Source organism: Numida meleagris, chromosome 4 (genome assembly GCF_002078875.1).
Source record: "Numida meleagris isolate 19003 breed g44 Domestic line chromosome 4, NumMel1.0, whole genome shotgun sequence".
In the NCBI taxonomy this organism is placed as follows: Eukaryota; Metazoa; Chordata; class Aves; order Galliformes; family Numididae; genus Numida; species Numida meleagris.
Window position 1 is genome coordinate 4,194,046 of NC_034412.1, and position 22,752 is coordinate 4,216,797.

At 42.4% G+C, this 22,752-nt stretch overlaps 3 protein-coding genes across 6 annotated transcripts in view; 1 reads left to right on the top strand and 2 right to left on the bottom strand.

Annotated features, from left to right (window-relative positions):
* LRRIQ4 (leucine rich repeats and IQ motif containing 4) overlaps window positions 1-1,178 on the top strand; it is a 6,657-nt gene extending 5,479 nt beyond the window's left edge. Inside the window, exon 6 of the transcript XR_002437965.1 lies at window positions 1,091-1,178. The gene's annotated coding sequence lies outside the window, so the exon portion shown is untranslated. The remainder of the gene's footprint in view (window positions 1-1,090) is intronic.
* The window catches only part of LRRC34 (leucine rich repeat containing 34), a 22,553-nt gene extending 19,826 nt beyond the window's left edge, over window positions 1-2,727 (bottom strand). The window contains exon 1 of the mRNA XM_021394595.1: window positions 2,135-2,727. Coding sequence (XP_021250270.1) covers window positions 2,135-2,169 — 35 coding nt within the window. The 5' untranslated portion in view covers window positions 2,170-2,727. The remainder of the gene's footprint in view (window positions 1-2,134) is intronic.
* The window catches only part of LRRC31 (leucine rich repeat containing 31), a 39,754-nt gene continuing 19,633 nt past the window's right edge, over window positions 2,632-22,752 (bottom strand). The window contains exons 1-11 of one of the 4 annotated variants that reach the window (XM_021394589.1): window positions 14,859-15,216; window positions 14,415-14,699; window positions 13,116-13,373; window positions 11,788-11,937; window positions 11,248-11,415; window positions 8,610-8,777; window positions 7,781-7,948; window positions 6,853-7,020; window positions 5,650-5,817; window positions 4,303-4,470; window positions 2,632-3,108 (exon numbers count right to left, since the gene is read on the bottom strand). In XM_021394589.1, coding sequence (XP_021250264.1) covers window positions 2,789-3,108; window positions 4,303-4,470; window positions 5,650-5,817; window positions 6,853-7,020; window positions 7,781-7,948; window positions 8,610-8,777; window positions 11,248-11,415; window positions 11,788-11,937; window positions 13,116-13,373; window positions 14,415-14,427 — 1,749 coding nt within the window. In that variant the 5' untranslated portion in view covers window positions 14,428-14,699; window positions 14,859-15,216 and the 3' untranslated portion in view covers window positions 2,632-2,788. Of the gene's footprint in view, window positions 3,109-4,302; window positions 4,471-5,649; window positions 5,818-6,852; window positions 7,021-7,780; window positions 7,949-8,609; window positions 8,778-11,247; window positions 11,416-11,787; window positions 11,938-13,115; window positions 13,374-14,414; window positions 14,832-14,858; window positions 15,217-22,752 lie in introns of those variants that run through there. The other 3 variants (XM_021394588.1, XM_021394591.1, XM_021394587.1) reach the window with 3 other exon arrangements.

The window sequence follows — 22,752 nt, forward strand, 5'->3', positions numbered from 1 at the left end:
GATGCAATATTCCACAATGACTCTGGATCCTGTCATGTAATAATGCACCTAAAGCACAGAGCTGAACTGGACCAGCCACTGTGCGCATCCAAAATGCATGAGTGGCTGGGAGCGGGTCTCTCTCCTTGGTTTAAGTGGCAGGTCAGAACTTCAGTCCTGCTCTCCCTCCCCATGTGTGAGCTCCCCCAGAGACAGAGAAGCTGGTGGCACCCCGAGGAAGGTGCTGAAGGCACGGTCACTGAGACTCAGCTCTCCCAAGAGCTCCACCTCCAGGTCATGTTCTTCTGAGGGCCATGGCTACATCCGCATCTGGGGTGTGCATCTTATTTCCATTGGGCTCTTGAATCTGTTGACACTGAAATCTCACTATATCTTTGTTGGTAGGAGAGAACTGGGGACTATTAAGTGCAGAAAGGTGGGATTGCTTGGTTTTCCATCTTACTAGGAAACTGGTGCTGTTTTGACAGCAGAGACTACTGAGGAGGAAAACATTGGAAGGGTGATTTCTGGAAAGACTGGTAGACAGAATGGATGATCAAAATGATTTAGTAAAAGATTTTCATGGCAGAACAGGCATGACAGATTCACGAGTGGGCAAAGGACTGAGAAAGGGATGAAAAAAGCAAGTGGGGAGGTTGCTAACAGTAAGTCCTTACTGTGCTCTGGAGATGAGAATGAGGGACCCAAGACACATCACAAGCCAACTAACAGTGAAGTCCATCTCACTCTGAATTAGAAAGGGTCACGTGAAAGTGGAGTTTTTCATGGAGGTTCCCAAAGAACAGACAGAGGATTGTTTCTCCAGATGGACCAACGGCAAATTTGAGGAGGAAAGTCCCATTAAGACAAGCGACTGAAAGAGGAGGTTGGTGTGCTGCTGAGAAACAGAGATGATAGCGTTTCCACATTAAAACAACTCTCCTGCCTTGAATAACAGCTTGAAAGGCTCCTTTGTTAGCACTGTATGAAACAGGGGTTCTCTGCTTCATTTCAGGGGTTGAGGAAATCTGTAGAAAATAACCAATCCCACTTCGCAGCCATTCACTGCTACCTCTGACCATGACACTCTGGTTGATCTCACATTCCTCAGGGCTGGCAGGAGCCAAGTGCACTTTTCAGTGGAACTGAAACTGGAACCAGGAAGTCCAGGGAGACCCTCATGTGAAATCATGGATTAAACAATGGACAGGTATCAGTACAATATGGTTAGCTGCTGCTAATAAACTCAACCATCAGAAGCTGGTGCTAGACAAAAGGCTGAATATTGACCTGCAGCTCTATGGGAAAACATGCTCAAGGGGGTCTGGGCAAGTTAGGAAAGTGGCAGCTGATAATCCTGTTGTGCCTCACATCCAGGAGATTGCTGCAGTGTGTAGACAAACTCAGGGCTAATTGAGCAGTACTTTATCCCTCAGGATTTCTCTAAGACTCCTCACTCAGTGGGCAGATCTAATATCTTTACTTCCTAAAATACCTTACCAATGAATAATCCCAGTGCAGTCTTTGAGCTCACATGGGGGTTAAGATGTTCCATGACATAAATGCATATGCCAGAATATGGTTTTGTGTAAGCAAATCCAATAAAACGCCAAATAAGAAATCATCAAACGTAAAAAGAAGACACACTTTTAAGACCCAGGTTGGTACATTTTCTAACAGGTTTTGGGTGCAAAGCAGGGTGGTCTGCTCCTAGCTAGAAGCTGCCCTGTGGCTTTTAATAATAGCTTTTGCTTCCTTGGATTGATTTTCTCTGTGTTTATGGTAAGAATAAGAACAGATTATGCCACAAAGTGTTTTAAAAGCTAACAGATTAGTCTTGAATGCATGAAGAAATCATGAAGGCACTCCAAACAGTCCTACCAACTTCAATATGCTCAGGACCATAATCTTCAATCTAGAGGTCTGATTTTGTGCTGCATGTCACTAGGTCAGTACACAGAACTCAATCCAGTTAAAGCTGGAACACTTCAGGATGTGAAGAAGCATCTGTGGAGTATTCTGAGATTTTTGAATAACCTAATTTATGAATTGTTCTGTATTCCAGATCGTAGCTAAGATAGCAGGAGTTACCTGATCTAACCTACTGCAGCATTTCCTTTGTCTGAGGTTTGCAAAGACACCAACCATTTCTTACCTTGATTTTATGCTGATTCTGTATGCAGGATTCATCCATGTTATCCGATGGCATTGAGAGCCATAGCAGAGGCAGAACCAGTCCTGCTGTTTTCTTCTTACTGGACTGACATACAATCCTGAGTTGCTGGGACGCTTTCCAAATCTCACAATTATGTAGCTTTAATGCATGCACAAAAATTAAAACGTTTGGGGAAGGGGAAACTAAGTTTTAAAACGTAGAGGTTTTAGGTATTTTCGCACAAGAAACATTTTCCTTGTATGTGTGATGCCACAATTACACTGCCCATCCTGCTGCATTAGTGCATACCCCATTCACTGCCTTGCACTGGCAAACCTGCCATGTGTCTATCTGAAATTGTCATTGCTCCTTTGGTATCCGTCACTGCAGTTTTTACAACAAGATTAAGCATATTCACTAGTGTCACAACAGCAGCGTAAGCATGGCCCAGAGAAACCAAAAGAATACGTTATCAAATGGAATAATCTAGGTGTGTAGAAAGTTAAATAACTGTTTTTATATAAATTTTGAACTATTTCAAGTTCTCTCATGAGAAGGGATTACTAGAAACTGCACAGTTTTCTAAGTGAGAGACACACAGTACTTAGTTCATATGTTGCATGTGAAAGGCTTTCCAGAAACCGCCAACCTCCATCAACAGTCAAAACGAATGTTTCTTTTGTTGTCTTGATTAAAGCTTTCCAGCTGTTTACGCTGCGATTCTGAAAGGACCCATCTTTGCATCCCCAGCTCTGCCAATGCGGGCAGCTTTGTCAGTGCTGCTAACAACTCACTGAACCACGTCCCACAGGCACGGCAGGATGACGGGCGAAGGCTGACATCCAGCTCTGAGAGTTCTTTGAATACTGCTAAGCCTTGACAGAAAACCATCCACCCTTCATCAGAGATGTTGTGATTATAACTCAAATCCAGCTTCCGTAATCTGGCTAGATGGCCATCATGAGACAGGAACGCTGCAAGAAATAGCACACACAAACACAATCAATACGTCCTGGCAATTGCTCTAAAAGCTTGTAAGTAAGATGAGTATTTTAATACCATGTTATTTAAAGTCTTTCAGCAGTCAAACAGCAGGACTCAACTCCTCGGCAACATACAGTGTGCCAATCACTTGGTGTTGTTCTCAGAAAGGCTGTTTTTATCACAGAGGAAAGTGCGTACAATATTTGAAACACAGGCAATCCAAAAGGAACAGAACATAAAATTGTATGGCAACCTGAAAACCTTGCAGTCAGTTGGAGGATATAACAGGTGCCGATTAAAATAGACAGGCACGCTTTACAGGGAGATTTAGAAGTAGAACAGCAAAACTCAATGAGTTTGCATGATTACAACAGCCACCTCTCACTGTAGAGGGAGAGTAATGGGCCTAACATACCCTAAAGGTAGCTGAGATCCTTAATGGATAATCAACAAAAGAGCCACCTGTCAAGGGTGATGTCTGTAAAGTCAAAAATATTCAGGCTTTATCTCACCAGCCTCCAGATTACAGGGCCTTAATAGCTTTCATACGGCTACTGCCAATCTCAAACACTCAAAACCCACGAGTCAGGCCCACAGAATCACAAGGATGACTTTAAAATAAACAGGTTTCTGAAAGGGTCCTGAAATTTATTCCTTCGCTGGGTTCCCATCTTCCAGCATTCTCAGCAGCTGCTGAGAAGTGGGCTAAAATATTTCTATTTTCATTCTCCCACCACAGTTGGACTCCAGAAACAAACCTAATGGACTGAGAGCTGGTAGTGCCTGCTTTACTGGCTGTCAGCATGTACATCTCTCATCAGTCACTGACCCAAAAAGAGCAACTGAGCAAAACAGAACTCCTCAGAGGCAGGTTTAAAACTCTGTTATAAAAAACAGGGTCGAGCCATACTTTTTTTTCCATGTGCTGCATTTTTGTATTAATACATAAAACTGCTAAGATGACTCTTTGCATTTTTAACCATTTCAGTTTTCGCACTGTGCATGTAAGGGACACGCAGCTTTCAGCAAAATGAAAATACTTTCTGGGAAAAACAGTGCTGTATTTTCCATCTTTTCATTTCATTTATCCAAAAACGTGCTCAGCACATGGAACAAGTCCCTTCTGAATTGTGGTCTGTGTGCACTGGCTCCTTGACTGCTAGTAAATACCATGTCATACGTACTTAGAAGGGCCAAATCTTCAGCCACCAAGTTACAGCTGCTCAGTCTTAACACTTGAATCTCCGTTGCAAGCTTTAGTGCTCCCAAAAGCAGCTTTAGGTTTCCACCAACGCACTTATTCCAAGAAAGGTCTAATATCTCCAGTTCAGGAAGGTGAAGGGCAGCTTCAGCTGAAAAGATTAAGACCAGCAACTTCTGCTTACTAAGAGAAAACAATGTGGCCTCAATAGACACCTCACTGGCAAGTCACCTGCCAATAGGCCCCTTACAGGCTGCCTATTTAAGCTTTAAATGATTTATTTTGTCTTAATAAAAGTCAGACAAAAAAAATCTCTTCCGTGTTCATTAAACAATGTAACAATGGCCTGTCTACAGATTCTTTGGACTCCCTGAAGAGCTTTCTTTCTGTTTGCGTTTTTGGCTTAACCTTGTTCCACTGAAGTCAATTTAACATAACAGCACATTTTAAAACATTTTAAATCCACTTAAACCCAGAAAATTTTTGCTGTGAATTTACCATTCAAGGTGAAATACATGGATTTCCATGATGTCGTTTTTACATAATTGGAATGACATAAACATAGTCCTCTTTCTGCAGGGACCTCAGACCAGTTCAGCTTGATGCTGCTTCTGCTGAAGGCAGTCAAGTTTTCCTGTGGGTTTCAACGTCACTAATAAAGAGTAACAAACATGCAATAAATGCACAATGCATTCTAACAGATCCTTCTGTGCTTAGGTTTCATGTGCCATATGGAACTCCTATCAAAGGAACAGTGTAGCCGCTAATCCACTGAGATTTGCAACAAGTGAGCAAAAGAGGTTGGATTTCCATATTCTGTGTTAGATTGGATTTTTCTTCATGGCTGTGCAGTATCTTTTCCACTGCTGCGGTCATTTTCTCACCTCCTCCATTGCCCCACGCTTAACTATAAGCCAGAAAGTTTCTACTATCTGTAGTGAGAGGAAATAAACCTTTAAATCTTGACCTTAATAAACTGCAAATGCAGATTTACAATAAAACTGGAACTCCAGCATAATATGAAATCTCGTTCCACTGCTTTCTTTTCCAATATTAAGAAGTATTTGAAAGCTAACAGATAAAGCACTAAAATCACTTCATTCAGCCAGGTGAAACAGGAAGAAATACAATGATCTCCCCTTGCAACCAGGTCCCGTGAAGCACTGATTTCATCACAAGACAACCAGAGGAGAAAGAGACAATTACTTTTCCACTCAGGATCCGTACTGTAACGTAACCATTATTTTTGGAGTTCAGCCAGCAGTGAATGAAGTGCTCGGTCCCACAAGGAGACTCTGAGAATAGACACACTTTAAAAAAACATTCCTACCTAGCGATGAAAAGGACTCCTCGCCTAAAGCACAATTGCTGATGGCCACAGATTTCAACTTTGGTAAAAATCTGAGTCTGCTGAGAAGAGGATCAGACGAGACTCCTATGTTTTTATTCGAGGATAAATTCAGCTCTTGAAGACTGGAGAGTAAAGGTATCACCTGGGCTTTGAAAACATGAAATATTTATTAGTCACTGATACAGAACTAATGTAGTTGTATATTTGACTGACATCATTACCTGTCTTTATAAATCAACCCAGAAGGCAAAGCCAAGTTTTGACACACTAATGTACTTTGAGTAATGCTTGCTTGTCATTTTCTGTAGGAATGTTTAAGAAATTAGGTATTATTAGACACTGTGTTGAAGGTTGTCAGGACACAGTTTCCTGTCAAAATTTTCTAGGTGAAGTAGGGAATTTAAACGAGATGGAGGATTATTTCTAAAAGTCTTCCCTGCTAACCTAAGCTACTTTGTATTAATGTAATTATTCTCTACTGATTTTAGTATGTGCAGAAGAAATAATTTAAAAAAAATCAATATTAATAATAACGATTCCCAATACTTCATCAGCAGCTTTTCAAATTACCTTCTTCACAATGGAAAACAAGATTTAGACAGTATAAATTTTGAGCCATGTGATTTTTTGTTGTTCTAAAAAGTAAAAACGAACGTCAAAAAGTTCTGATAACGCACACAATAAAGAATCTGTCTCACTGATTGAATGGGAAAGGTCTTCTCCTTCTTAACAGTACTTATGAGTTGGAGACCAACATCATTCTCCACCTCAGACTTCACTAAGGTAGTTTTAGGCAGTTATATTAGCATGCCCCCAAAAGCCTTGGATCCATGACAATTTATGCCAGCAGGGAGATTGTTTCTCGACATTTCCCAAATTACTGATTCTCAGCAATAGTATTTGGGGGTAGTTCCTACATTCACATCATGGGTCTGAATCATGACAGATTCAGGCCCTTAGTTCCACGTGGGATCAGCTTCTATGGGACTTCTTTTGATACAGAAAAAAAAACACTCCATATTGATCAAGAAAGCTATCCCCTAAGCTGCATTTCCAGAGCTGCCTAACAAAAAATGAACTGAGATCTGTTAGACTATGTTAAGCAGAATCCCTTATGCCTTTGAAGTACTTTCAGGAGTCAAAACCATACATTCTTAAATTATTTCCTCAAGGTGTGCTTACACAAAACGGTCACGTCTTCTTCTGTGACACAGCACTGGTGGAGGTCAAGGACTTCGAGATTTTTCAAGCTGGCCAAATGAGCTGTTGAGCCTTTAAAGCCACCACCAATCTCTTTGTTACACGATATGTCTAATTTCCTTAGTGCTGCAAGGTGCTGTAAAGCGGTGTCTGAAATGGAAACGACAGCAGGGTGGTCACTGACTACTGCAGTAGCAAGGGTCACGGCTTCAACATTTATTTAATGTCAAAGTTTGCACAAGGTACTGAAGGCAAAGCTTTTAGACTAAGCTTCGGTGTATAATCACAGCAGATGCAGTAATACTGCAAAGCTTCTCCATCCATGCTACTCTACTCTTCTCTAAAAGAGCAGGTGAAGGTGAGGTTAATTCATCCTCAGATCCACTAAATCCCCAGCTTTTTGATGAAATGACTACTGGAAGTGCTAATTAGTGCCAGTTGTTTTGTCTTATGGATAAGACCTCCACTAGGGAGAGACACAGATAATAAGCCCATTTCATATGGCTTCACTGGACAGTGATTAAGTGATAATGGTAAATTCGGATTCCCCTCTGAGAGTAGGATTAAGTCTTCAGAAGTTACCTAGACTGTCTGTGCCCTTGTCTATGTTCTGTCTGGAGAGAGAGGAAGCGTGTCCAGAGAGCCATTAATCTACCCTAAGATGTGTCTCAGATAAATGGTGTGGAGGGTGACTCTCCCCACTGACTTTCACATGTACGAGCTCAGGGAAGATAAATGCAACTCCTGCAGAAAGTCTCTGTAGTCTTTTATCAATCCTCAAACAGCAAATAACCATTGTCCATTAATACTGACAAACCATCAGCAAAAGCCTACCACGCTGCCTTTCTGAAATGGGTTTCAGATGTACAGTTTATGCAGAATGAAAGACTTTCTGAATGTAAAGTCTAACCTAAGCTCTGGAGGCTGTCCTGCTTTAATCCACACATGTGCAAGTTCAACTCCTTGAGGCCCGGCACATTTTTCAGATCCTGAGCAATGACCTTCATGCTGCAGCCAATGTGCTTGTTGATAGAGAGATCTAATACTTCGAGGTTTGGGATCACATTCAGTATTTCAGCTGGGAAAAAAAAGAAAGAAAGAAAGAAAGAAAGAAAGAAAGAAAACTAGAATTGGTAATTGTCTGGAACATACAGATGAACCCTAGAAAAGAACAGCACTGTGACAAACAGGAAGAGGCAGGCTGGATCTGCCTATACATGTGGTTTAAACTTATCAGGTTCTCGTTCTACCAAAAATACAGCAAAACGTTGGTTAGATAGAAATGGAGAAAATCAATGAAAACCTCTATGGAAAAAAAAAAACTGTAAAAAAAAATGGAAGACAGTGAGAAAAAATGCAGGAGAATAAAAAGCAGGAATACAAAGAGAAAGAAAAATGGTATGTATGTGGCATATGAGCCATCTCCTGCAGTGAAGATCAGAGCAGAGCACAGGGACTTCTCTTGAGGGAGAAAATCTTTTAAAACACGGAATCAGATGAAAAGACCACACAAGATTCAGATATGATAAGAAGAAAGAGGGGAGAGGTGGCAACTAGATGCCAACTCAAATTCCTATCCCTCAGCCCTTCTTTTACTGGGTGGTAAATACTGTTATGATGCAAAGCCTGAAATAAATAGCTTTCAACTAAGACTGACCTCAAAACAGCCATCATCTAACTCAAATGAGTTACATTTCTGTGAAGCCAGTCTTTCAGTCCAGCTATGTGGATGCACATACCAAGGGATTCTCCATCTTTGGCCGTCAGGTTACAGTCTGTAATTTTCAGAAGTTTTATCCTGCATCCTTTCTGAAGTTTTTTTGTCAGGAGTGATAGTTTTCCACCTATATTACTGTTCCATGATAAATCCAGTTCTTCAAGTTGAGGAACAATTTCAAATGCCTCTCCTGTAACAGAAGTCCAAGATGATTCATTCTAGATATCAATTTCAGAGCAAGACAAAAATACAGTTTTGAATATGTCAAAGACAAACGTTAGCCACTTAGCTCTGTAATTTGTATGGTTTGATAAGAAAATTGGTGTATGGCATGCTACTGCAGCAACGTTGTATAAATCCTCACTTCGTCCAAGGAGCAAAATAGATCAAAAGTTACTGTCACAGTGCACACAGACCTGGTATTTATCCAGGTTCCCAAATACTCATCAGACTGCTTGACCATCATTGCAGACCTATGCCGTGACCCAGAAAGTCTAGTCTACGGGCAAATCAATACAAGTGACAAGTCTGAATTTACTGTCCTCTACAGTTCTGCCTTATTTTATTTGGCAAACTTCCAATGTCCTCTGCACTGCATCCACAGGACATTTGGGATGGGATGAAAGAAGCCTTCCCACAGCTATTTCTCAGACTTACAGGGCTTGTTTCCAGCAGAATTTTTCAACTCACTTCATTAGGAATCAAGGTAAGCATTGTTTTGAAAGAAACTAGCTTCCCTATGATTTCAAGGCAGACAGAGCTGATTTTTATTATATTCTCAAAAATTGACCTTTCCCAGACCTGACACAGCAGCCAATTTGAACTGTGTTAGTGCTGCTTTGTAACACTAATATCCCACTGCAAAATCCAACTTCCTAAATTCCTTTGCAGAGAGGAGGCAGATGTGCATTTGCCAAAACTCATTTCCAAATAAGATCAATTAATCAGCCCATATGCAAATGCAATTTACAGTGTTTGATCTAAAGTCTCATAATCAACCCAAAAACCGTTAACTGTGTTTAAATAATAACAACTTTTCATGTCTCTGTGTTTTCTTAACTAATACTTCATGAAAGATTTATAATACAAAAATGTTTTTTTTCCATCATTGTAAGTGGAAATCCAGATTTCAGAAAAAAGGAGATGTCTTAACTTTCATCTGTTGAAATTTTGTGGTTGGTTGGATTTCTTCCTTTTTATTTGTTTGTTTCCTTTAAAAATGATTGCCTAGTCTTGAATACAGAGCAATGCTCTAAAGCATAGCTTGTTATTGTTTGACCTGGGAACTAACATTCCAGACACATTTTCTACCCAGAAGATAAATAAAGGAGTAGAATTCCAGGCATGGCTTCTTACCACCTCTCACAGTCACAGCTCAGAGCAATCATATATGAGAAGTTGATATGATGGTTATATTTGAGGCATATATTTCTAAGCAGCATGCAGAGTCTACAAATGCACTGCCATGGATAAATAAAGTCAAACAGGCAGCATTGGCCTTGCTATTTTCAAAATTGCAGGCAAATCAATGCAAATATGTTGCCATTCCACATCTCACAGACATCAAACTTTGTCTGGAAATTCAAGTTCTACGATCAGCTTTGTGTCTGCCTCAGCACAAGCCAAGCCAGAAGAGGGAAGGAAACAGCACAAAAGAAGCAGCCAGAGTAAATAAATTGAAAATATAACCAAGAAAACTCAAAGAGAAAAGAACAAATTAAAAAGGAAGATGAAAAAGAAACACTTGAAAAAATCCAATAGAAAATGAAGCACAGATTTTACCCTCATCAGAAACAGCGTAATTATTTTCACCAGAGTTTGCAGAGCTGGGTGTTTCCTTCCCAACAGATAGCATCACCTACTTTTGAGCTATTACCATATATGTTATTCCTGATCATTTCCAAAAAAACAAACAAACAAAAAAAAGGATTTGAATGATAGGGGAAAAAAAAGCTTTTAAACTCAGACCAGTTTTTAGAACTTGCAAAATGAGCAGTGGCTTTCTAGAATAACCTAGGTGGCTGAGTTTGCCCTTCTTTCGGATGCGTATCACAGACCCACCCCACCAGTAAATTCCAGGCCCACAGGTAAGTGACTCAGCATCAGGACATGAGTGCATAACACCAACTTCAAATCCTTTACATCACATGCTTTGCAAAAAGCAGGGCTGCAAGCACTCCAAGCAAAGAAGTAAGCAGAGGAATAAGTTTATCCCAAACCTACAAAAATAAGTTCTAAAGCTCTGAGACAGCACTGCTGGTTTTAAGTCTCCAAAAGACCAAGAAGTATTTTGTGACAAGCATCACATCTGTCCTGCAGCATGAAGTCCTAAACTGACCCTATTATGACTGATGGTTTTTTTTCAGTTTTCTTGTGTACCATTAGATATTTACGATGGCAAAAAATACACTAATAAAGATAGAAAATGTTTTTCTGCAAATGGGACTGAATTCTGTCGCCTTCTGAAGGTGAAAGCTTTGTGCCCTGAGCTATGGAACTCAGCAGAGCTATTCAAATGTATGAGGTCACTTATAACCCCAGTGTTTCACAGTGGGACTCTGCATTGCCCAGTGTGGAAGCAACAGGGATAGGATGCAGGAAGAGACGAGAGTGATTACACTACACCCAAGCTACCTGAAAGCAAACAGAAATGCCTGTACCTAAGGAGGTGACATCCTCTGCTGACAGCCTGCAGTTGTTAAGTCGAAGGACTTTCAGCAGGTTCACGTGATGGAGCTGAGCAGTGAGGGTTTTCAAAGTCCCTCCAACACAACCATTCCAGGACAGGTTGATCTCTTCCAGCTCTGGGAGAAATGGCAGTAAAGAAGCTGGGAAAAAGAAAAAAAAGAAAAAAGTATTGTTTGCATGTCATGTGCAAACTCTGGATGTCAACACATCTCAATACAGATATGCTTTCTAAAGCATTAGAAAATCATGACAATCTGTACCTCAGCCTTCTTATCTGTAGCTAGAGAATGAGGGAATTCTGCTGCTGCACAGACTTGCATGGTTTTAATATTTTTATACATTACATAATTAATACAATTTATTTATTAACGTTTCCCAGGGACCTGGGACTACCAAATGAAATCTTAAATAAAGCCTGAAATAAAAGAAAGGAAAAGGGGAGAGTGAACAACTGACCAGGCAAATAAGAATTAAAGAAATGCACAAAGTGTCTGAGTAAAGTGCATATTTACCCAGCTCTGTTACATCTGCTGCACTTAACGCACAATTATTGAGATCCAGGTTCTTGCTGTTGGGTTTCTTTCCCAGTTTCTGCATGAGCTGGTTAAATCTCTGCTCACCAGATGGTGACTCCGCTTCAGAAATCAGCTGTGAAGATCCATCTAAGCAACAAAGAAACAGCCCTGGTTACCTCTGCAACCAACCCAGTGTGCCAGGTGGAGACTTTAGGAAATGAACTAAAGCTGCCAGTAAGCCAGGCTCTACTTTTGATCAGTGTGGACCAACAACCTGGGTGATAAGATAGGTCAGATCCGTACAAAGCACCTGATGCTCAGTGAGAAAACAATCTTCTCACATCTTCATCCTACCTTACGCCAGTGACTCAGGATGTTTGCACTACTCGTTCAAGCACGTGAAATTCTTGCAAAACTCTGGACTGCAGCCACTCTGGATACACAAGTCGTATAACCACCTCTGTGTGCCTGTGTGCCACACTGCTGAAGTACAGCCTGTACTGGATCAGTTAGGACAGAGTGGCCCTGCAATTGTGTGGTGATCGTCTCCTGCTTTATGACAGCCTGCGTTCACTTCAGACATTGTCTGTGCAATGCACTTCCTGCCTTTCTTACCTTCTTCTTCCATGCAGATTGTACAGCAAGGAAAGTTTCACTTATATTATACGCTAAACTCTTTAATAAATCAGCAATTTCATCTAATGTCCATAAATGAAAAAAAAAAAACTACCAAAAGCTACACAAAACAGTAATCCCACTCACAGCAGCTCTCCCTCTCATTGTTTTCCCAGAGCTCTTAGGACAGAGGATGGGGTTCTAAACCTCACCTTCCAGCTTCATTTTCTCTGGTGTGTAGAGAGTACTCTTGTACGAACAAAGTAACATTCATGATGAATTTCCATTTCCTTCCCCTCCCCCTCACAGGTGTCATGGGGTAGGAAACATCTGCTCTTGTTGCCTTCAGATTGCTTTAGCAGCAGGGTGGACACAGACCAATCTTTAATACAACAAGCCAAGCTACTGCTCAAAGCTTGGCTTTGAAACCAAATAAGCTCTGCAACTAATAAGCTGCCTCCAGCACTGACCTCTCACGTTGGAGATCAAGAGGGAGGTCACGCAAAAGCTTTATTCCTCCTCAGCAACAGGTGCTTGGCACCTGTCATCTTAGAGGGCGCATCTTGATAATGTTTCAACCAGGAGCAAATTCTGGCTAAAGGATAAATTAAAGGCAGTAAAGCACAACATTTTGTCTAGCAAGAAAAGCAAACGATTCTCTATGAAATTAAAATGCATCCACGTGGATTTGTTTATCGTACCAGCATTACCTTCTGCTGAGAGATTTTCCTTCTCGCTCTGATCATCAGCTCTACAGTTGTTTATTTCTGTTTCTTCAGTTTCTTGTCTTTCTCTGCCTTCTGATTTCCCAAAGTCAAAGCCACTGAAGAACTTTTGGATGGCTGAAGGCTGTTCTTTTCTTTTTCCAGGAGAGGACCTCTTCCCTTGGAACTGTTTTATAACAAAGTCAAACGGGGAACTCTTTGGGATGTCCTCCTCACTCTTGTTCTGGCAACTCTGAAAGTCTCCTTTCAGCAGATCAGCAGACACAGAAGGAATTATCTTTAGCAACATTCACTCTTGCATACCCTCTTTCATAACAGCAGACGCACTGACGATTTCCTACCATTCCCCCCATGCTAATATCAGTATCACTGTTTAGTGGACTAGACTCTGAGCTCCCATCTCCTCCTTCAGAAGGACCTGGTAATGCTCAGTATCTGCACACCAGACTCACTGGTCCCAGTGTGACGTGGTCCGAGATTCACTTTCTGCTGCCTTGTTAATGCAGACCACTCCTGAGGCTACCCAACCTGGCTACTGGGAGCCAAAGGGCTGAAGCTGCTGCTTTCCCTATGGCCAAATTAAAGACTTCCCTGTTCTGAGGGAATGTCAGGTAAGTTTGGTACCAAAACGACCCAAGCCAAAGGCAAGTCTGGCTGTCAGGAAGGTGAGGTGTGCAACGGAGAGTACAAGGACTGCTGGGAGTGCGACAATGCCAGAAAAAACCAAGGCCCCCAGTCAGCTTGTTAGGAAGAGTTCTGGACTATGATGACCTCAATTTCAATGACTAATTGACAGGTAAATTAAAGTTCGATTTTATAACAACGCATATAAGTTCTTTCCTCATTTGTTTATACCACACTCGCTGTACCATCATTTGCTGACTTGGAAGCTGCTGTGTCCCCTTTCCCCAGCAGAGATCTGCTCACACAACTCCTGGCACAACCCCCTGTCCTCAGCAGAGCACACAAACTCGATCGCTTTAATAACTGTTACACACAATGGCATCAACAATATGCACGCAGGCTTTTTCTCATGCTGGAACTTATCTGCTATGATACAAGTGTTCAAGGGCAGAGCACTTAAAAAAAGCTGATGCATTCTTTCAAGTCTTGCTCTTGCCAGCCTGTTGCAGCTGTATTTCTCATGTGTAAAGCACAAAAATTACACAAAGCAGTGCACGCAGACGTGCGTGCACATTTATTGAGCTGTAAAGCAATGCCAGTTACCCTGGTTGCTTTTCACGCTGTAGAACTGTATTATTTTAAACAGACAAAAAACCGTACCTGTCTTTTCCATCGGTACACCCGTGGGTCTGTTTCACCTTTTACAGCACTTTCAGGGCTGGCAGAAGTGAGCCATGGCACGCGAACAAAACCTCACTTCTACCTACCAGGACGTGCCAGGTCCTTCTCTTTTGAGCGTTCCCGTCTTCATCAGCCCGGCAGCAGCAGCTCCGCACAGCAGCTCTGCGGGTCCCCCCTGCTGCTCTGCTGCCCCAGCCTCGCTGTGCCGGGGGGAGAGCTGAGAAGCCACTTGGTTGCTCTCTGCTGGCACCACAGCTGAGCTCCCTGGCAAGGCAGAAAGGAGGAAGTGGCAGCACAGGCTGAGCGCTGCACCCCGACCGCTCCAAGTCCCGCACAGCTGCCGCCAGCTGAGTCACCTCGCAGGTCGGGTTACAGCAGCACCTGAAGAAAAGCTCTTTGTTTTCCCACCCCTTTTGTCCATACTTGTCAGGAGTACTGGTGGAGGCTGAGCAAAGCCGGGTGTCAGCGGGAGTCGCAGTTTGGTGATGAAAGGGAACGCAGAGGGGTAGCTCAGCGCCGGGCACCTCATGGCACAGCAGACAGGAGGAGAGGTCCTGCTGTGCCAGCACAGCCTGCCTGGAGGCAACAGCACGATACCGCAGTACAACAGAATCACAGAGCACATCAAGTGCACACATCAAGCTGCCCTGTATTTGTGTGTGTGTGTGTGTGAATGTGATAGCCATGACAGTGAGAGTTATGTTTTCTAGCTTAGACACGCTCCTGGCCAGTATCTGTGATGTTGTCACTTACACAGCCTAAACCAACCCAACTCTTCTTCTCTCCTCTCCTGTGGCAGGCTCAGTTTTCCTCAGCGTTTCCTGCTCACCTTCACCTGTACCTGTTCCAACACCATTTATACACGGTCCTCTCACTGGTGAGTATACACTAGAGACATATGCCAGCTGGAGTGCTTTTGGTGGGGAGCGATAAAGCTGGTCAATAAAAGTAATGACTGCTGTGAAGCGGGGCAGGCACCAGCTGAGGACGGGCCTGACTCAGAGTGTCAACGTACAAATGATTCAGACAGGGCCGAGTGAGGCACAGGGTGCTGCCGGGAGCCGACAGGATAAGATTAGGAGAAGAAAAACTTAAAGTGAACAGCAGGGAAATCCTCCCACCCGTGAGAAATACTACGCAGAAAGATGTTTGCAAGAAGGAAAAAATGCACAAAACCGCTGTCATGGGCAGTGCTTACCTGCAGGAATGAAGGGCACACAGCTATTCCCAAACAGCAGGGATCTCCAAGCTCACTGTAGTGCTACCTGAGCCAAGGGGTGGCTGTCCTGACTCAATCTCTGAAACTAGCACCTCGCTCTCTATCCACAGGGGAAGATCACCTCTGTGAGTCCTCATTCACTTTGCTACCTGGGTGTCTCAGTCACACAGACAGCTGAGGACCCCAAGCACTCCTGTCAGTAGGGAACCGACAGCTTTCATCCGCTTTCAATGTCATGCTTAACAAGAGAGTGGCCGGGGATGAAACGGAGATGAGGCAACCCACGTCTGTGCACGTGTGCCAGGCTCTGCTGGCCTGAGGGCTCCGTACCCACCGTGCTTCGATGGGAAGGTGGAACGGGAATATCTGATAATCTCCGATCCCTGGAACTGGGGAAATCCTTAAGCACGTTAAGCACCGATTACAGTGGTTAGGCTTGGCTAGCTCCAGTGCTCTGACATCAGTGCATTAAGTGATGCATTGACCATTCAGAAATTCTATCACCACTTCAGGCCATTGAATGAGAGTAAAAATACCTCATGGCACCAGGACAGCATCCCTGTAATCCGGTGAGAAGGGAAATGTATTTTCACAGCGACCTAATTTCTTCTTCCTAGAAAGCAAGCGATGCGGGACGAGGGGACGGCAAGGTTATCCTAAAGCAAAGCAGGATGACCAGAGCAAGGGCTGAAAACGTGGACGTTACTTTGCAGTAGCCCAGGCTGTGCCCTACACGTGCAGTATAGAACGGTGGGCAGGCCCTCGTTAGCTGGTAGGCAGGGCTGTGCTGTCCTCTCCCTGCACACTGCTGAACATTGCCCTGCTCCTGCCTCACAGATCCGTACATCTCCTTCCTGCAGTTCGCCACGGACAGCACAGGGCAGGCTTAGCTTTTGCAGTTTAAAAATAATAAACGCCCGCGCCTTTCTATCTAGTTAAATGGCTTGTGACCATCTGCCGAGTGCTCAGTGTCACATTTGTTTATATCTGTTCCTCCCTCTGTGTAGACCTGGGGCAAGGATAGGAACAGACCAGGTCTGGAAAAACACAGTTAAAGTTGCATCCCACACAGCATCCACTGGCGAGAGATTAGTGTGGATTTTTGTACTTTGCCTCATTGTGACTCCTTAATCTGGCATATATTCCAAAGAAATAATGCCATTAGAGGATTAGTGCCACAAGTTCATTTGAAAAAAAGGATTTGCAAACACTGAAATCCTATATTCTATGTACTTAATCACTGAGTATCATTTTGGGGATTTCCTCTCCTTTTAGGAGTGCGTCTTTGAACAAAACCCAAGCAAAGTTGCAACTCTGTTTTTGATGGCCCTTATTATCCATTAAATAAAATTAGCATCCCAAACACCTGGATGAAATAATACAGAACGCTTGCTATAGTCAGTAGCTGCAGTTCTATCAGGGACACACTTGTCCCATTATTTATATAGAATATACTGATTTTGGATATTTACCTGCTAAGGATGTTTAATATTCTGAGCCCTATAACATGTAGTAACACACCCTTGCTTACTTCTTCCCAAGTTCCCTTTCTCAGCTTTGCTGATCCCTAGATGCAGCCAGCATTATCCTCTCTGGAGGAGAAGGTGACTGAGTCAACACGATGCTATTCTTTCCCCTCTTTCCTTAGCATCCACCTCTGCTGCTCTGTTCCCACCTTCTGCATGAATGTCACTGCCTGCAGCAGCTTCCACGGTGTTCCCCTGCTTGGCTCAGTTTGTTGCAGGCTGCCTAGGTGAAGTAGGCATTTGCACGGGCTAAGAAATTGCTGGGAATGGAAGAATGCTTGTTGCCATTGCCTATAGTCTCAGAGTCTCAGAAACATTGTCCAGCACTGACAATTCCCTGGAACAAACCCCTTCCAGACTTCCCCACGCTGAGATCAGTGTGCATGCCTGAGGACTAAATTTGGTCCAAAGTACCTGAGTATCCACATCATTTCCCCTAAAATAAGTATTTGACTGTCTAACGGAACACCAGACCTACAAGAGCCGTTTAAAATGGATTTCAATGGGTTATGAAACCTAAAGCCAACCTCCTCAGAATTTATGTACAACCACAGACTGATCACTGGAGAAGTCTGAAAAGGCAAAGAGAACACACTAACCCAGTGAGAACCTTCGGTTCAGAAACGCTAATTCCTCTGAGAAACCTTAAAGCAGTTTCCCTAAACTCAGTGAGGCTTTTCATGCGTGACATTTCTTTGTACTTTTATGCTTTCATAGAATCACAGAACATCCCAGAAGGGACCCACCAGGATCATGAAGTCCAACACTCGGCTCCACAAAGGACCACCCAAAATCCAAACCCTGTGTCTGAGAGCAGTGACCAAATGCTTTATATCCACCGTGCCTGCATTTATAATGCTCTTCTGTCAAGTTCCTCTTCATGAAATGGAACTACACAAATATCAACGTCTCATTCCCCATTAAAATCTACTAGTCTGTCAGAGAAGATTGTCAGGGCTGGAAAATTATTTTTGGTTGAACTTATGCCGGGAGTAATCCCCTTTTAGTTAATCATTTACATGAATGGGTAATCTGCAGAGTTCATGCAAGGCCTGTAAACTATATTAATTACTAGAAACCTAATTAGAAATCAACAGAGTCAAAGGATCAGTGTTAGTTCCATACGGTACCATCTGGTACAGCGGGTCCGGATAGTTCAGGAAAACTCCCCGTTGCATTCTGTGGAACTTGAACCTGAATACACGCTGCTGGGTTTTGGTAGCGCTCCTTCAGCTCCTCACATTCTACAATGAAGTGATGCTGTGCTGGCCACAGAGATAACCCTGGCAATAAATCTGGGCAAGAGTGCACAGGAGAAGGTGTCCTCCAGCCCTATCTTTCACTTTAGTATATATCTAGCATAGCTCAGGCTACCAACACCAGATATTGCATTGGAGCTGTTCAACTACTGAGTCACCCACCTTCAGATTCCTCAGTGCGAAGGGAATAACACCGGACTACACTGTGCTCAATCACCTTAGCTAACAGGGATACAGACTGACAAACCAAGGTCTAGGTAAGGTTGATATAGTCCACAATACTTTTGTTACTCAGAACTCATCTCCTGCATCCCCTCTCTCCCACTCCATTGCTGCTTCACCATTTTTCCCGTTGGTGAAGATGACCAGCAAAAACAAGACTGCTGAGATGTGTACGGATACACGTATGATTCAGAAACACACCCCCAATACCTGTGAAATCCAGTCAAGAACAATTAGATCTTTCCAGAGAGGGACTGCTAAAGCTCTGTGGTTGTCACACATCATTACAGCAAGCAGCAACCCTGCTTCGGTGCTAGAAATCAAAGACTGGATGCCAGGGATCTTGTGAAGCAGTGTTATCCCTTTCCAAACTTCCCTCATTAGATAAAATAGAAAAAGATACGTATATGTACCCCTATTATATTGCTGGTTTTGCTTCTACCTCAGGAAGTATTTTTTCCTACCATTAAACTTGTCATAGTTTTCCTGAAACGTCATACACACAGGCTAAAACAGCCGATGACAAGTGTGTGCTGATGCAATACTTTGCTCTTAACGTACCTGGGCAACCCCAAATCTTACTAAGCATTTGCTTCAGCCTCGCTCAGACGATCCCAAAAGATCCCAGCAGAGGAGCTTTCTGCAAGGCTGCTTTGGCTCAGCACATCTGGAGTGACAAGCTTCCGTGGGCAGCTACAGACTGAGTGGATTGAACACAAGCTGAGAATCATCTCGGTGGCTAGCACGCTGCTTAGGTACCTTGTCTGCCCGCATGTGGAAAGATTTGGACAACCACATGGAAATGATTCTCAGGTTACTTAAAAAAAATAGCATTGCATTTTTTGAATGACGATTCTGGGTGTGATTGTCTTCTTTTTTAAGGTTCAGACAGCAATAAAATAACCATGAGAACACTAACAACAAAAATATTTAGTCACCATCACTAGATTTTTTTTAAATCCTCCTCGAAATAGTACATATGTATTTTGCATTACATTACAAAAACGTAGCTTGTTTCCTTAACAGTGTGCTGAACCATAGCAGAACTACCTCTCTTTGTGAATGATAATGCTTCTCTGGGCGCAATTTTCGTTATAAATTTCTCCAGGACTAGGAGTTGTGATGGCATCTGGGAGAGGACGCGGGGCAATTTTTGTTGTTGCAGTGAGCACCTGATGAACTTCAGGTGGGCGAGCAAGGGATAAAACAAACATCACCTCTGATGTCCCATGGGCTGACATGGATATTGGAAGAAATTAACCTCTCCCTGCCATTTTAAAATTTGCCATATATTGGGCATTTGTTCCGAGAGTTAACTCACTGACGGTGAGAATTAAAGAGTAAACTGCCGGCTTGAGCAGTATAACCATCTGATCCTTGTGTTAGCCTCACAATATGCTTAACAGGATTTCCATCTTCTAGTTCTCCCCGGTCCGAGCGGATACACAGCTCTGGGATAACACAGTTCTGGGGTGACTGCTTGCCAACTGCCAGAAGAATGCTGTTCCTAGAAATCTGTGCAAATAGGCAACAGCACATGAGACATAGGCACTTCTTAACCTTCTCGCGTATTTCTTTCTGGAACAGGAAGATTTTAAGTGAATGCAGCAAGCATCTTATAAGCTAACAACAGCTTAGCAGGTTAAATGTGAAATAGGTTTATCAGATCAGCGCGGCGCTCTTCTTGTAATTACGTTTTTACAGCCTGTTTAGAGGATGGTATTGGAGAAGGGCTTGTGATGTCAGAGTGGGTAGGGCTTAGAAGCAGGGATGAGGGCTAATCAAGATAAATTCAATTTGTATTTAAAGTAAAGTCAGCGTTAGTTAAGGCAGTTTTTGACATGTTAATCTTGATGTGTTTTAAAAGCTGCCAATCACATTACTGAGGCAGCTTGAAAGGAAGACGTATAGTGAAGGCACAAACTTTTGGATGTTCATGGTGACTTCATTTTTCTCAAAACTAAGGCCTTCACAACAGATGTAAGTATGCATGAAATAGAAATAAACAGTGCTAGTTTTTAATACGGATAGCTATACAACATGCTGCTAAGCAATACCAAGAAGCGTATGAGTTTCGTGTTCTGGTAGGAAAGGCTTATCTCTGGACAGAAACTGCACAGATTGAAGCAGGCTGTTTTCTTGAAGAGCAGCACTGCACTGCAAAGAGCAAAGTTGGGAGCAGTCAGGAGTGATATAGAAAAGTGAAGTCTGTGATGAACCATGCACCAATTTCTCAGATATGCGTTATATGCGGATATGTGAATATACGCCTAGTGAAAATTCAGGTGAAAATTGTATTTGCCTTATAGCATAAACTTGATAATTTTGGAAACGTTAAAAGAGCTATTTCAGAAAAGGAAAGTTTTACTTTGGGAGGGCTTGTCAATGCATACTCAGTATTTTTTAAGAAAACTGGACATAGATCGAGTTGCTTAATGTGCATAAGCCAATGTTCTGCTGTCTTCTCTGTCTCAAAATATTCTTAATATTAGCTGGCTGTTACTGAGCACAGCTGATTCTTTGTGCTAATTTATCCTGTTCACAGTGCAAGTGAAAAACCTCTGTGTTTCACAGGTACTTCCTAGAGTAGTGAATTGTCTAAATCAGTGTGCATTTTGAATTCATCAGCGCTATCATCACGCGGATGCAGCTGGCTGGCTTAGTCTGATATACCTACATTATATTTGTCTAATTTAAATGTTGCTCATATGCACAGCCATTGTAGCAAATCTGTGGTAAGAGTTTTGTAGAACACCAATATATTGAGTGATATATTTTGTAGAAATAACATTGTCACGTTATAAGAGTTCCTTACATCTTGTTATTATCGGAATGTGTGGGTGGAATAAACTGCAGGCTGACAAAAGCTTGGGCACTGTTGTATCTCCTTCCAGCCAGAATTTCAAGCTCCTCAGTTACAGAATATGTAGACTTCCTATCTCTCCCATGCTCCAGAGATAGAGCAATAGAGAGAGACAATCCTGACTCAAGTAACTTTATGTCGGCGTGATCCTGCAAGCCGTGGAACTGAAAGCATTCTGTCTGTTGCAGAGGCTGACTTCTGAGTTTGCTTACATGGTCAGCTCTGCAACGTTATTCTACTCTCATAAGGGAAATAAGTTTGTATTAAAACTTATGACTTTCTATATGAATGTGGGAAATGTGATTTTAGTGTCCCATATCTGACTCGCGTGTATTTTAACATACCTGCAAATATTTTTAACATCAGTTCGCCATCTTTTGTTTTGTAATGAAGAAAACTAGCCGGAAAAGATGAATAATGATAATTTAAAGAGCACTATCGTGTTTTACTTTAGTGGTCTAATACACAGTTTTCTTCATTTCTTCAGAGATGTTGGGATGTCTGAAGGACGCTGGTGCAATATCATATTCTAACTGAACTGAAAAGGTACAGAGGATTGAGTGCAGGTTTTTTGAGAGTCGAACTCTTAGCCAGTGGAAATCAGAGTTGTTAAATATAAACAGTTTTAAAGAGCCATCCTAAAACTCCTTCAGCTTTCTACTGCCTGGTTTCTCTTGACACTGGCAATGTCGTCGTTTGCACTACTACTTCAGCTTAGTTCAAAGCAGGACAAAAATCCCACTAAAAATTCATTGCACTTGAAAATACCCACCTTGCTCTCTGATCGTCAGAGGGTTCTCCATCCCAAGAGTTTTATTTCCAATATTTAGAAATAAAAAAATGAAAAAAAAAATCCCTTCTTTATGTTTTAAAAGTAAACATGAATAAAAAGTAAACAACATAGTCTGGTTTCCTTTTAACTGATCCCACTCAGCCACAATTTGCAATCTTTCATCTTCTAAAACAATGAAAGATAAAATGATTTTATTTCAATGAGAAGCCGTTGTCATCGCTAATTGTGAGATAAATCCACATGGAAAACAAAATGCATCATGCTTTTATCTCTTTGTATGTAAGCCATGTAATAGAGACCCATCCCTCAAGAACAGCTTGTCTGTGCACCAGCTGGGTAGGAGACAAGGGCAGGTGTACATTGCACACATACACACATGCATACCCATGCTTGCTCAGCTACAACCAGTATTTTCATTAATCCTTGCTCTATTTC